The sequence below is a fragment of the Platalea leucorodia genome, assembly GCF_965183815.1.
Source record: "Platalea leucorodia genome assembly, chromosome: 5".
Classification (NCBI taxonomy): Eukaryota; Metazoa; Chordata; class Aves; order Pelecaniformes; family Threskiornithidae; genus Platalea; species Platalea leucorodia.
The window spans coordinates 11,175,750-11,190,634 of NC_138827.1; the positions used below are offsets into that span (position 1 = coordinate 11,175,750).

At 42.2% G+C, this 14,885-nt stretch overlaps 1 protein-coding gene across 1 annotated transcript; it reads left to right on the top strand.

Moving 5' to 3' along the window:
• Nucleotides 1-3,219: 3,219 nt before the first annotated feature.
• On the top strand, nt 3,220-13,689 carry NPTX2 (neuronal pentraxin 2; the record flags this gene model as incomplete). Its single annotated transcript, XM_082311782.1, has 5 exons — nt 3,220-3,701; nt 5,221-5,437; nt 9,556-9,800; nt 11,383-11,562; nt 13,462-13,689. The coding sequence occupies exons 1-5, from the start codon at nt 3,249-3,251 to the stop codon at nt 13,687-13,689; spliced, it is 1,323 nt and encodes a 440-aa protein (XP_082167908.1). The 5' UTR covers nt 3,220-3,248.
• Nucleotides 13,690-14,885: the final 1,196 nt, after the last annotated feature.

Below are 14,885 nucleotides of genomic sequence, written 5' to 3' on the forward strand. Positions count from 1 at the left end.
CTAGCATGCAAATGCTGTTTCCAAAGAGAATAAAGCCCTTTTGAAGGCAGTAGAAACTGTCAAAGTTAAATTAAAAATTAAAAATCCATTCTGTGGGCTGCAGAGATGCTAGGCTGCCTGACAGCCACAGAACCAGGAAGTTTTAAAAACCTCTCCAATGCAACAGTAAGTTACCTGGACTCGCTGGGCTTCCCCTCTACCCCAATCAACTTTCATGCCACAGTGAAATATAATCACTGAGCCTAGAAATTGTTCATCTTGGTCATAAGGAAAAACCCTTCCTTGCAACTGTTTTTTTTAAACATCTCAAATTATCAAGTATTCAGCTTGCTTATGCCTGAACATGTAATATATTGGTGTAAAAATTATAGACTTCCTCAATTTTTTAATGATTTCTGATTTATTATTTATCATAATGTACTGCTGCATCTTAGTCACTCAAAATGAAGACTGATACAGCCTTCAACGTGAAAAAACACTGGCTACAGTCACAAGCAGTGTTGCAATACATTATTGCATGCATTAAATTTAGGTCTCAGAATCTGGAAGTGGGGTAAAGTGGCGTAATTTGTGGTGTTTGGGTTTTTTTTTGAAAGCACTGAAGTACCATAGAAAAATACTAAGGCTATTAAGAAGGACGATGGATAATACCTGCCTCTGTCCATGTCTGTCCACCCTTCCCCCACATTTATGCCCTCATTGTGCCATAACTGACATTTCTGACTGTCTTTGTTGGGATTCTTTCCTGTTTTACTGACCTCCCCTGTCAAAAAGAAACAGGATAGTAATAAAGGACAATACTTCTGTTGTCATAAGCAATTTACTGCCATATACCTTACAGAACTTCGGAAGTCAGATGTTTATTGCCTGCTGCTGCTTGTATTACTGCTCAGCTTGCCTGAATATGAGATTATGACAAAATCTATCTATAATTAAGGAAAATTTTGAAGCTATACATTGCTTGAATTTGAAAAGGAGCAATGCCTTTATCACTGTCATGCATTAAGTCAAAACCTGTTTGGGAACAGCTCTGAATTGTAACGTGGGGTTTAAAATTGTGATCAGAATTTTGAAGTTTATTTTTAAGTAATATGAGGTTATTTTAATAGGGTACCATCACAATTCATCTTACAGAGCATGGAATCAAGCTGTATAAAAGCAATAGACTACTGTTGTCCTACAGTAGGGTGACAGGCCCTAAGGACAGGCAAACGCAGCATTTTACAATTATTTTATTACATTCAGGAGAAATGAGCTATAATGTGATACAGATGTGACTGAATAATCTTACATGTAGAGCAAAAATTTTGGTATGTTATTGCATATAGGCTTTAATATTTCTTGGACTTATGTGGCCTGGAAAGACACTGTGTTGACAGATGAGCTGTTCCTAGTGTACTTGCATGGTCCTCCTCATTGCAGCATTTTAATTTTAACCAGAATTTTAATCAGCAAAGTGATTAAGCAATGATATCCTGTTGATTTCAATGGGTGTTAGATGTCTAACCGGGAATTAGTCAGAGCCTCTGTCCTTGAGTGGGTATTTCTTTTCCATTCGACCAGGAAGCGGTACAGTCTCTTGAGACCAGTTTCCAGACAAAAGGAGTTCAGACAGAAATCGGAGCTTCTGGTCGCTTATTGAACTCTGTCCGTCCTCTGTGTTCTCTCCCCTTGAATAAGCAATATGAGCTGTATCTCTCACTTGCGTGGCTTAACATCATCTACAGTTGGCTTTGACTAACATGACTTTCAAACAGGGCATTGCTGGAGGAGCTGAGCAAATAAACTGGACTTCCAAAACAATCAGATTTAACTGTCACCGTGATACACATGCCTTGAAACTTGCTAACTCATTCTGTGACATAAAGCAATTCACATGTTGACTGAAAAAAAGCTAAAAATCTTTTCAATGACATATTCTTTTTTCCTTATTTTTATTCATTATTATTAAAAAAGTTATGTATTTCATAGTAACAGCTACTCATCCTATGGTAAAATGTCTTTAATTTCCATATATAAATTTTCTAAAAATCTGAAATTCTACTCAAAGGTTTTAGAGTCCTAAGAGCAGCCTCTGCTGCTGCCTAAGGAAATTGTTTCTCTATTTTTCCAGGAGAGTTAACAGTTTTCATTGTATATCCCTAAGAAATTTGCAAGAACTGTTCCGTTGATGTTTGTATAGCGCTTGGAAAAATAGACAAGCCTTCACAGATTATAAATTTAAAGTAATTGTGATCAGCATTAAAAATATTGGATACCATGAACAATATAGCTAAAACCACAATGGTCTTATGGTCCAACAGTAGTCTTATGGTACTCTGCAAAAATTTCTGAAGCTCCTTCTTAAAGTGTCCCTTTCCCCCCCATCATAAATTTGAATACTGATCTGTAACTTGACCCGTGTCTCATTTTTGTGACGGCATTATCTTTTAGCTCAAATAGCTAGTTGGCCCAGGCTAACGGTATGCCAGGCTGCGTTAGCAGGAGCACAGCCAGCCGGTCGAGGGAGAGATGATCCCTTCGCTCGGCACTGGCTGGATGACATCGAGATGCTGTGTCCAGTCTTGACCCTCCCCAGTACAGGAAAGACACCGTCGAGCTGGAGCCAGTTCAGCAGAGGAGATCACCGGGATGGAGCCAGGCTCCTCGCCGCGGCACGCGATGGGAGGGCGAGGGACGACGGGTGTGCGTTGAAGCAAGAGCGGTCCAGACTGGACGCACGGAGAAGCTCCCTCCCCGTGGGGACGCGGGACCTGCGGCGCAGGCGGCCCCGGGAGGCTGTGCAGCCTCCATCCTCGGCGGGTTCCGGGACCCGACTGGGCAAAGCCCTGAGCCACCCGGCGCGGCTCCGAGCAGCGGGCTGGCCTGGGGACCCGCCGGGCTGCCCTCCGGCCTGCCCCACCCCCCCGCCCCGGGCTGACCGCGCCGCCCCCGCCAGCACCGCGCCGCCCCCGCCAGCACCGCGCCGCCCGCCGGTCCCGCGCGCCCGTTCCCCCCGCGCAGCCTCGGCCCCCGGGACCGCGCGGCGTCAGCGCCGGCTGCAGCCAACCAGGGCGCGCGGCGCGAGCCGGGCGCCCCGCCCACGCGCCCGCCCTGCCTATAAAAGCTGCGGGCCGGCGGCGAACGCGGGAGCCGTGTGTGGAGCGGGACCGGACGGGGCGGCGGGAGTGTCCTCCTGTCAGCGCGGTGGCCGGCTCGGCCCCCGCCCCGGCGTCCCCTCCGAGCCGTCGCCCCGCTCACCAGCCGGGATGTTGCATGTGGTCGCCGGGCTCCTGCTCGCCGTAGCCGCGGGCGGCCGGGGGGCGGCGGCGGGGGACCAGGAGAGCCCGCCGGGGAGCCGCTTCGTGTGCACCTCGCTGCCGCTGGACGCCGCCGGCGCGGGCTGCCCGCTGCCCTCGGTGCTCATACAAGGCAGCGCGCTGCCTCCCGAGGAGGAGCTGAAAGCCACGGTGCTGCAGCTGCGGGAGACCGTCCTGCAGCAGAAGGAGACCATCGGGAGCCAGCGGGAGGCCATCCGGGAGCTCACCGGCAAGCTGAGCCGCTGCGAGAGCGCCGACGGCAAGTCCGCCCCGGGGACGTGGAAGAAGGAGCTGGCCAAGGGCAAGGACACCATGGGTGACCTGCCGCGGGACCCGGCGCAGGTCATCGACCAGCTGAGCCGCACCATGCAGACCCTGAAGGACCGGCTGGAGAGCCTGGAGGTAGGGCCGGGGCGCGGGGTGGGCCAGCCTCCCTGCCCGCCCGCGCAGAAACTTGGAGCGGCTTAACGTATAGCAGTGGCTTTGGACCGCTGGGTGGACACAACCAGTGCGCTTAATCTTTATGGAGAGAACTCCAAACTGGCCAAGCCCTGGGAGTGAGCTTGTCTTGGGGTTGGCTTGTCTTGTTTTCTTGATTATTTATCTGCTCGCTTTAACAGTAAAAAACCTGAAGGGCTTCTCTGTGAATGTGTTCTCCCACTGCGTGGGGTGAGATTATGGTTTTCCTGCTTGTTACCAGCTTAGTTTCTGTATTAATATGTCTAAATCTGTCTTTCTGGGAATGTGACTTCATGGGGTTTGAGGTATAAACCTCATGTCTTGGGCAGTAAGACCTCGGCATATGGTGCTGAACAGACCAGTGGTAATGAGGAGATTGTGTTGGGCAGATTGTGCAGATAAGATGATGTATTTAGAGCTGACATAAAATAGAAAGAACCTGATTCTATATGCTTGTGAATAGAAAGGGGATTTGGTCCAAGCCCACCGATAAGTGATTTCCATGAGCCTTTGGACAGTGCCCATGGTTGAGTGGCACGCATGGAAATACTTCAGAGAGAGTATTCCCACAGGAATCATGCTGGGTGTTGTGTTTTGCTTTATGCACCCCGAGAGCTACAGGCGTGTCTTCCTGCTCTCCTCCAAACTGTCAGTGATGTTGTGAGGATGGTGAGTAACTTCCTAAAGGTTATTCTGTGAGCTCTAAGCAGTCTGGACTGCTTTTTGAAGTACAGTTTTGAATGATCTGCTAGCGTAACATCCTTTTATTACTGTTGCTGTCTTTTTGAGGCATTTTTTTAGGGTTGTAGAAGAGAAACGCCACTAGAATAATATGGTAGGTGGAACCATTGGTTTCTTGGTATCCTTAAAGATACCAGTGTTATCTGAGAGAGTGTGGTTTTGTTTGGGGGTTTGGGTTTTTTTTCAGTTTAAGTAAAGATACTTTCACTGGCTAATACTTAAAGTTGATCTAAAGAGCAGCTGTCTTCTTTACTCTGCAAATCAAAACTGAGGAAACTTTCACTTGGTAAATTTGCTTTTGAAGTAGCTTATTTTTTTTATTTAAAAAGAAAAACTATTTTTTCTGTTTACTTAAGTTGGCAATATCACTTGCAGTAAGTAAAGCAAAAATTGACTAATATGCCACGTGTACCCATACTAATGGAAGTGCATCAGACCTGGTTTACTACATTGATTTTATTGAACTTTAATGTATGAAGGCTCCTTCATATGAAACTCTGGAAGCCTCTAACAAAAGTGCCCTTTTGTTTCCGAACCTGTTTTGCTATACTGCTGATAAAAGCACTGAACATGACAAGTGCTAAAAAGCAATGCCTCTCTTGTACTTGCTGGAGAACTCGGTGATCTTGCTTTCTTCCCTTTGAATCAGGAGCATATCTGCATTTCACGGTTTCTGTTTTAGAAATGACAATTTTCTTTTTTCTTCTCATTTCCCCTAAAGCACCAACTCCGAGCCAATGTGTCATATGCAGCACTGCCTAATGACCTTCGAGAGATGCTTCAGCGGAGGCTTGGAGACCTGGAACGCCAACTCCTGAGCAAAGTGGCCGAGCTTGAGGATGAAAAGTCCTTGCTTCATAATGAGACGTCAGCCCATCGGCAGAGGACAGAGACAGCCTTGAATGCATTGCTAGAAAGAGTGTCTGAATTAGAAAAAGGTAATCTGCACAGAATCTAAACATTTCCCCATGCTGATTCATTTTGTTTACTTCCTCCTCCTAGTGCAGTAGTCTAAATGTGGGCCTTGAGGGAAAGACAGTTAAGGTTCTGTACTAAATAGCAGGTGACAGTGTAAATACTTGGATTCCCTTTTTCCATTTGTCATGGGCTTCCTGCTTGACAGGCCTCTCTGCATGGCTTTGGCTTCCTGTCTTTTAATTTGGCATATGCGGGTGGTTAGGATGAAACTCTTAGTGTTTGTGCAATGGAAAGATATATAAGGAGGCAAGTGGAAATAGGAAGAAGTGTGACATTGGTGTCAGGTAAATACCTAGGTAATGTCAAGTACACATCTAAGTAGAGCTGCCTTTTTTTATTTGGACTGAAAATCATATGGGCTAAATTGCTAAATTTAATTAGCACAACTGCCTTTGGTGTAATGAATGGTGTTTTATATTGGAACCATTTCCTGCTGCTTTGGAAGTATTGCTGGTGGTCTTTCCTTTTGTTGCTGGTTATGCCTCTGGGTAACTGCAGATACTTGAATTGTGCCCCGTCCCAAGCATATAGCCTTCAGAGTTTACAGTAGATTACACATGGTGCCACTGGGGGACACTCTCTTAATCCTAGTAATTTATTCAGATACTTAGATTAATTATTACTGAGATCTCTGTGCTTGAGTAGAGTCTGTTTATTTGAATTACAAATGCCCATGGAAATGAGCTAAAGAACAGAACTATCTTTCTGTATTGACTGTATGTACCTACAGAGTGGACTGTGTAGGAATAGAGTACCAGTAAATATCACTGCCCAATCTTTAAATGATTTGCCAAGGTGAATAGGTTCTCCGCTTAAAAGCGGCTTAATGGACATGCTTTCAAAATGGTGCAAACACACATATCTCATGAATTTTAAAATGAAGCCTAATGGATCTATTTGTGTAATATTGTATGTAATTTTTTTTTTCATTTAAAAAGTGTAAAGGAGGGGAAAAGGGAAGGAGAAAGAAGAGATCTTCTACTGGCTGTCATTTAATATTTCCTGAGAGCTAAGATAAAGCCTAAACTGCAACTAAAGTTCTGGAGAATTAGTGGCCTGTTAATGTCTTATGTGGCAAGAATTGCTAGTCCTTGTCTCTGAAAGATGTGACTCTGTCGTGGTTTAACCCCAGCCAGCAACTAAGCACCACACAGCCGCTCGCTCACTCCCCCCCGGTGGGATGGGGGAGAGAATCGGAAGAGTAAAAGTGAGAAAACTCATGGGTTGAGATAAAGACAGTTTAATAGGTAAAGCAAAAGCCGCCCGCACAAGCAAAGCAAAGCAAGGAATTCATTCACTACTTCCCATCGGCAGGCAGGTGTTCAGCCATCCCCAGGAAAGCAGGGCTCCATCACGCGTAACGGTTACTTGGGAAGACAAACGCCATCACTCCGAACGTCCCCCCCCTTCCTTCTTCTTCCCCCAGCTTATATACTGAGCATGATGTCATATGGTATGGAATAGCCCTTTGGCCAGTCTGGGTCAGCTGTCCTAGCTATGCTCCCTCCCAGCTTCTTATGCACCTGGCAGAGCACAAGAAGCTAAAAAGTCCTTGACTAGTGTAAACTCTACTCAGCAAGAACCAAAACATCAGTGTCTTATCAACATTATTCTCATCCTAAATCCAAAACACAGCACTCTACCAGCTACTAAGAAGAAAATTAACTCTATCCCAGCTGAAACCAGGACAGACTCATATCAGCAAGTCATCAGAAAGAGAAAGGGAGTGGTGGGAGAGCAATAATGTGTGATTTAATTAGGTTAAAAATAGCCTGTTCCCACCTTTTTTTTGTGTGTGTGTGTGTGGTGAGAGAGGGCTGTCTTCTAAGTCTCCAGGGAAGTGAAGAATTTGGGCCAGGAACCAAGACACAGGCTTTCTTTTAGTTGTGTAACTTGCTCTCTATTACAGTGCAGCTTAGCTGTTCTGTGCCTTTGGTTCCTCTGTCAAATCAAAGTGAGGGTAATCATGATCTAAGAACTTAAGGATTTTGTAGATTAAATGCAGTCAATATTTGAAGTGATCTGGCCTCTTTTGACAATAGTAGTTCTAGTGTGCTTTTTTTTAAATGCTGTATTGTTTAGCATCTCTTCCTGACAACTAACTAGAGCGTCATAAGCTCCTCATTGTCCTGAGACTAAATAAATGGAGGAAAAACTACCATTATAGGGTGGCACTATGAACTTTGGCTTTTTTAGTCTCTTGTTGTGACAGCTGTCTTCAGTTATCAGTGGGGCAGAAAAGTTTGAAGTTTGTACAATTGTTATGATTCCCAAAGTCTTCTGGTAATTCCTTCACTGGTTGTCTCCATTGACAGCAGTAGATGATGCATTAAAAAGCAGGACTGGGTGGAGGAATAATCCTGCAACTAATAGTGCCTGGACTTACATGTGATTCCTAGCTTTGCTGGAGACATGAACAGGTCACTTGCTATGTCTAAATTGATTTTCTCCATCTCTAAAAGGGAATAACAATATTTCTTGCCCATCTTGTCCAAAAATAATTCCGATTCTTTAGGAAAAGGATTGTCTTATGCTGTGCATGTGCCCATTGCCTGGAATAGGAGGATCTTGTTATCATTTGGGGTTGTGGATGTTTTCAAGTCATGAGAACAAACTGAAAAAAGCAAAAAAAGATTAATATTGTTTGTTCTTTTCCAACCCATTATTGCTTCGTTAAGCTCTTTCACAGTGTGACTAATGCTCTTAAATGGGGTATGTTTCTTTATTTTCATATGTGAGATTTGTTGTACTAGCCTAGTGGAGGTTGCTCAACATTAGCCCTAAGGCCCTGGGGTGTTTCTTTTTTTTTTTTGCTTAAAATTTAGAATATTTCAGTTTTTGGTCTGTAAATTCCTCAAGACAGATGCAAGCATCAGACAAGCTTTTTCTTCTTCCACCCCCTCATTCTGTGAAAAATGCAGTCAAAACACTTCAGTTGCTTCTGAGAATGGGAACTGAGAGAATGCCAACGGTTTAAAAATTGCATATGAAAATTGTGGCAACCTTTTGCGACAAGAGCTCATCATTTGGATTGGAGTGTGAAGTTTGGCAAGGGGATTGAATTTGTTTCAGGAATGTGAGTAAAGGAAATGAGCAGGACTCAGAAGAACAGGTTGCTAAAAGGTTGAGGGTGACACTCCACTACAGAACTGTGGGGTTTTATTTTGTGGCATAATGTGGGATTTCTCTTGTAAGCAACTACATCAGAAGTATACACAAACTATATAATACAGAGTATTGCAACTTTAGAAAGTCTTGGTCTTAGGAGTTCTAAATTTTGTAAACATTTTGTAAACATCTCTGGAATATCTTGCTGTTTTTTATCACATCTTTTAGAAAAAGGTAAATAATAATTTCTGCTTTTATATTTAAACATGTCTAATGTTTTTGTAGTTCATAACTTTATATTGCATTTTTCTTCAGGTCACTTTGAACTTCAGCTTTATATTTTTGTTCAGATCTCCTCCTGGTTTGTCTACAGGACAGAAATCAGTTCTACTAAATTTAACTCTGCTTTCTGGAATATGTCAGCTTTCTCTTATTTCAGATTGGCCACCCAAAATGAGAGCATCAACCTGTTTCTCAGCCTGCTATCTGTGAAATGGAGATGCTGCTGCTAGCTCCCTGTGTAGCAGTAGTAGGAAAAGAAATACTGTTTTTGAAGCACTGTGATGCTTTAATAATGAATATACCAGAGAATCCATGTTTAGTAACAGTAAATATCTTTTAAAACAGTTTGAATTGTTTGAAATAGGCAGGCCTCCAGCCATGAACTGAGCAATGAAGAAAGAAAATATTTAACAGCCTCTCATTAGTTGTCTGCCATCTATTCTTTTGCTCTAAATGAACAGGAAAAATAAGCTAAGTAATTAGCATGATGTGTATAAAATCTAGTTGTATTTTTCTGCGCTGCAAAATCAACATTCAGTAATACTACTTAAATATATTTTTTTCTGTACCTCTCAAGTGATTAAAATTCCAAAGATTCTCAGTATCAATTTTATTGTTTCTTAACCTGAAGTACAAATATATTGTTTTGTTTAATGTTAAAGGTTTTTCTTCCTCAATGTAATTCTAGGTAACAGTGCATTTAAGTCACCTGATGAATTCAAAGTCTCCCTTCCTCTTCGCACAAACTACTTATATGGTAAGATCAAGAAGACTCTGCCAGAGCTGTATGCCTTTACTGTATGCTTGTGGTTGAGATCAAGTGCTTCTCCTGGAATTGGCACTCCATTCTCGTATGCTGTTCCTGGGCAGGCTAATGAAATTGTCCTCATAGAATGGGGGAATAATCCAATTGAACTGCTGATTAATGATAAGGTGAGAATCTACTAACTCTTCTTTATTGTCTACATTATCAGAATAAGGCCCAAACCCTTGGTACCTCTCTAGTAACTATTTCATTCTCTCTGAGAGAAGCCAGCTCTGGGCCTTTGAGATGTCTGCTTGTCTGTTGTTGTCCATCTGTCTGTTGCAAGTTCATAAAAGTACTCAAAACAAAGTCAAATGGTACATATGTTTGCATGTTGAGACAAAGTAGCATGATATCTAGATGTGCACACACTTATGCTTGTCCTCTGAATGTACAAGCAGATCTTGGCTTTGTGTTTGTTTTATGAAACAGACACAGTATTTGAAGCCACGCTATTACAGAGCCTGTGAGATCTAAGCCAGTTGCAGTATTTCTGTCTTTCTAATACTACCAGTTCAGATACGTTAAAATGAATTTGGCAGAAGACAGAGAGCAAAAAGCATGTAATTGTGGCTGGTTTTGTTATGTTTAAGTAACTGAACATCAGTTTAAATACAGTTTTTTCAGACTTTAGATACAAAAAGCAACAATTGTCTCGCACTACTTCATACCACTGATGGTTTCTGACAAGCTTCAGGATGAGGCTTGAGGAAAACAAGGCCCATTGAAACTTGACATTAAAACAGATTATAAATACTTCCTTTCTCCCCACCTTCAGTTTGGGCTAGCTATGGAATGTAAAGAGCTGATGGTAGCTAAGTGACTTGATTTGAATCAGTGTGAGTAAAACTAGATTCTTAACTTGGCCAGGCTGCAATGTAGCATAACTTGCCTTTAGGCGCCATCCCTTGTTTTCTTTGGCCTGTTAGGTTTCCTAGTAACTCGCTGCTCTCTGAGGGATTAGGTGTTTACAGATCTACAACACAACTCAGGTGGCTCAGTCGTGTGGCTGGTTAAGGGCTTTTAGCAGTCCTATCATCCTTCCATATAAATAAAAGTGAAAAGGTGATTATTTTTAATGGTTTGTGGAAGAGAAGGAAACTTGAGTCTGCTTATCCTTAGCAATAACTTTTTGTCTTCAATATTACATCAGTACTACTAATGTTCTGTGAGGCTTTTTCTCTCCCACATCACAGCTGTTCCATAGCCCCCTGCATTTGTGTCTTTTTATGTTGACTTGAGTAAGTTTTCAGATCAAATTCCTGAAGGAGCATAATTCCTCCTTATTTGTAGCCCTACATAACAGTTCCCCCAAGTTTTACTGGAAGCAGGCAGATCCTTTTGTCAGAGTTGCTACCGCAAATGGTGCAGGCAAACCCCAGATTTTAAAAGAAGCTTAATGTGAGCACTGAATGGAAAGTTAGGCCTAAGCACTGAGATTTAAACAACAAATGCCACAGATTAATATGCAGGATCAGTGGATTGTTAGCAGCTTAGACTCTGGTACTTGTGTGACTTGAGTCTAGATGAAACAGAGGCTCACATGTAGAATAAAAAGCATGGCTGTATTCCTGAATACAGGAGAGCTGGGACAAAGTAGGAAGATGTGGACTAACTTTGACCTCTGAAGTTTTTTGCTCTCTTTTTAAATGTTGTGCTTGAACTGGTAGACATGGTTTGCAACATGTAGTATTCTTTCTTTTTTCCTAGGTTGCCCAGCTCCCTCTCTTCATTAGTGATGGAAAATGGCATCATATCTGTATAACATGGACAACCAGAGATGGAATGTGGGAGGCTTTTCAGGATGGTGAGAAGCTTGGCACTGGGGAGAATCTTGCTCCTTGGCACCCAATTAAACCTGGAGGTGTCTTGATCCTGGGTCAGGAACAGGTGAGTGAATGACAGTGTGTTCCAGGGTTTTTTTTTTTTTTTTTAAAAAAATCAAAACTTCCCAAACAAACAGCAGCTGTGAGAAAATTTCCCTTTGTTAAACACTTGGTCCTGTTGTATACACAGTATCAGAAAGATTAAAACAAAGCAACAAACACTTAATGCAATCACACATTGGTATATTTTGTTTCATTTATTAAATATTCAGAATATTTGTTGCAGCTATTCCTGTTCCCATTCTTAGTGCTCCAGTGTGTAACTTCGTCAGCGATCTGAATAATGCCTTAAATTAAGTCCTTTGAGCTAGATTGCTGGTAACTAGCAATGTGGCCACTGAAGTTACAGAAAAGGACAGAACTGGCAAGCACTGTTGTATGAGCAGTCAGAATGGAGCTTGCTGAAAGCAAACCAAGTATAATTGCTTTGATTTATTTTAATTTTTTTAATTGAGGCCAAATTGACTGTCCTCCTTAGCAGTTTACTGTTTTGTTCCCTCCCCCCCCCCCCCCCCTTTCCTCTTTATCACAAGAATAGTAAGAATGTTAGTCCTTGAGCCCCAGAATAGACCAAGGAAAGTGTGTGTATGGGGGTGAGGGGACCAACAGCTGTGGGCACTGGAGTGCTTGTGGGTATATCAGCATCTTTTATAATTTGGCCTGCTATGAACTCCCTGCAGACTGAATTCTGCAGCTTTTCAGGTATGTAACACTTTTAGAATAGTGGAGTCTGTCACTCATTCAGAATTTGATGTCTACTTTAAAGATGAGTCTGAAGTCAAAGGTACGAACTCGAAATCAGACATTTGGTGTTTCATTAAAGACGTAGGTAAATAACTCTCCTAATGCAAATGCTAATAAAGTTTGAATATTAGTACTGCCAACAGAAAGCATTCAAGAGGTTAAGGATAAGTCCTTTTTGAATACTGAAAAAACCCCAAGGATTTTGAATCTCGCTCTCCTATTAACATCTCATTAAGTTATTGCCGATGAGTTGTGTGGCTCTTCACATATTTTTCTCTACCTGTTCTTTGTATGATTATACATATACTAAAAAAAAAGTAATGAATAGCAGGAAACAGCCTTTCTCCAGGATTCCCAGGTTCACAATGGGGCGATAAAAAATGAGTTTTGTCCTGATACTGATTTTAGTAGATACTTATCCATGACATAAATGACAGAATGGTAAATTCAGAATCCTAATATGCTCTGCATAGCAGATGCTCCAACTCGCTATTAAGTGGCTGACAGCTTTTCTGTAACTCCCTCATGGCATTTGCCTGTACTATGCTTGGTTCTATCCTATGCTATCAGTTTCATGTTAGTGTGATCGCACAAAATGTGTGATTTCTGTCCTTGAGTGTTTGCACTTAGGCTTATGCAGTAGCAGTTTGAGTTAGTCATTTGGTACAACCAGAAGAAGTCTGTGTGTTTAGATCCAAAGATAGCATCTTATAGGCCCTGCAGACAGTTGGTCAAGGGCTGCAGTTACAGTTTAATCTATAGCCATAAAACTTTTGGAGTAATCTTACACATCTATGAGGTTCTTGCTGAAGTTGCCCTGTGCCAAGCTTGCAAAATGGCTCCTAAATTAGCCTCAATATTTAAAGCTGCTTTCCTGCTCTACTGCTTGGGGGCAGGGTTAGTTATGTATAGCCTTTGTGTAATGATGTACAGTCACTACTGTTTGCTTTGAACTGTTTTGACGCATTTCAGATTGGAGCTTTTAACTGTTCTGTAGAACATCTTGTGCAAAGTAGCCCTTCTAGAAACTTGAAGTTGTTTGTGACCTCGCTCTGCACCTCCTTTTGGCAGTGTGGCTGGGGGGGGAGGGTCTTCAAGTTTGAAGAAGAAAATACTGAAATAACCTTCTCATCTAATCCTAACTCTTGTGTGCCTAAAGGACACAGTAGGAGGAAGATTTGATGCAACTCAAGCCTTCGTTGGGGAGATGAGCCAGTTCAATATATGGGACAGGGTCTTAAAAGCTGAAGACATCATGAATATTGCTAACTGCTCTACCAACATGCCTGGCAACATCATACCCTGGGTTGATAACAACGTTGATGTGTTTGGAGGTGCTACTAAATGGCCTGTGGAGACATGTGAAGAGCGTCTGCTAGATTTATAGCTGCAATTATTTCCCATTCAAGTGCCCCCTTTAGTAGGACAATCTTCTGTGCAATCTAAAGCACTTTTTTCTCTCTGTCATTCCCCAGTCTTATCTCTTCAAAAGAATAAAAAAATTGAGTAAACTGCCTCAGTGCAAAGATAGCTGCTAGTCTGGGGCATTGAGCCTGACAATGAAAGAAGTACTTCTTGGCTAGAGCAGCCCTTACTTTCTTATGGCCTGATCCAAAAATATGCTTTGGCCTGCAGCAGCCTTTTGGTTAGGCCCGACTTTAGTACATCAGTTCTTCTGGAAGGGAGAGGGAACAGCTGTGCACATTAACTATGGTACTCCTTTTGATAATGTGCAGCGCTGACAAAGCGCTAAGATTAACCAGCTAAATGTGAATCCTTCCTTCCAGTCTATCGTCTCCCCTTTGAATTGAAGCCATTCTTTTTTAGCCCTTTTTAAAGAAATCACTTAATCCTTGCACTACAGTGGTTATGGTGCAACTATGGGTGGAGCAGAACAGCCACTGTCTGAGTGCAAGGGTCTTGCTTTTTAATTTGCAGATTAGAAATCCTTATTTTATGATAAGGAGGCAATGTATTTGAGCAATGCTATTCTAGTTCAGCTTGAAGAATGGGCTGTGCAATCAGCATAGCTCCATTGAAACAGAGATGCTTCAGGTAAGGTTCTGTCCCAAAGCCTGTCTTTCACTAGCCAGGATCCCAGCGTAGATGGATGGATGAAAGATTGTATTTGTATTTTCTGTAGGCTGAATGTACTGAATTTGTAGTGACCTGGCTTGTAAACTTTTCTCTATTGTTTCTCTTGCTTTAGTCAATGTCTTTATTTTTTTAAATATACAAGCTGTGATTAAGTGAATTTCCATTTTGTTTTGCTTTGAAAGGCCTTTTTATGAGCAAGTGCCAAAGTTCAGTTTCTGCTTGCTGAGAATTGCTACATATTTTTCCAGCATAAGTCTTCTGCACTGTTTTCTATGTTATTATAATGGTCCTATGTAATATGAAAATGTGCTGTTTTTTCAATTCTTGTTGACTGTCTCTTCTGTAAGCACTGGGCTGACTACTATATTTTTTTATTATTTTCTCTCAATATTTTGCAAACACTGTTGCTGTTTCCTTGGCATTGATGTGACTACTTGGTTTGTGGCTCGCAGATAGCAAATGCACTGTACTGGGAAAGAGTTAATA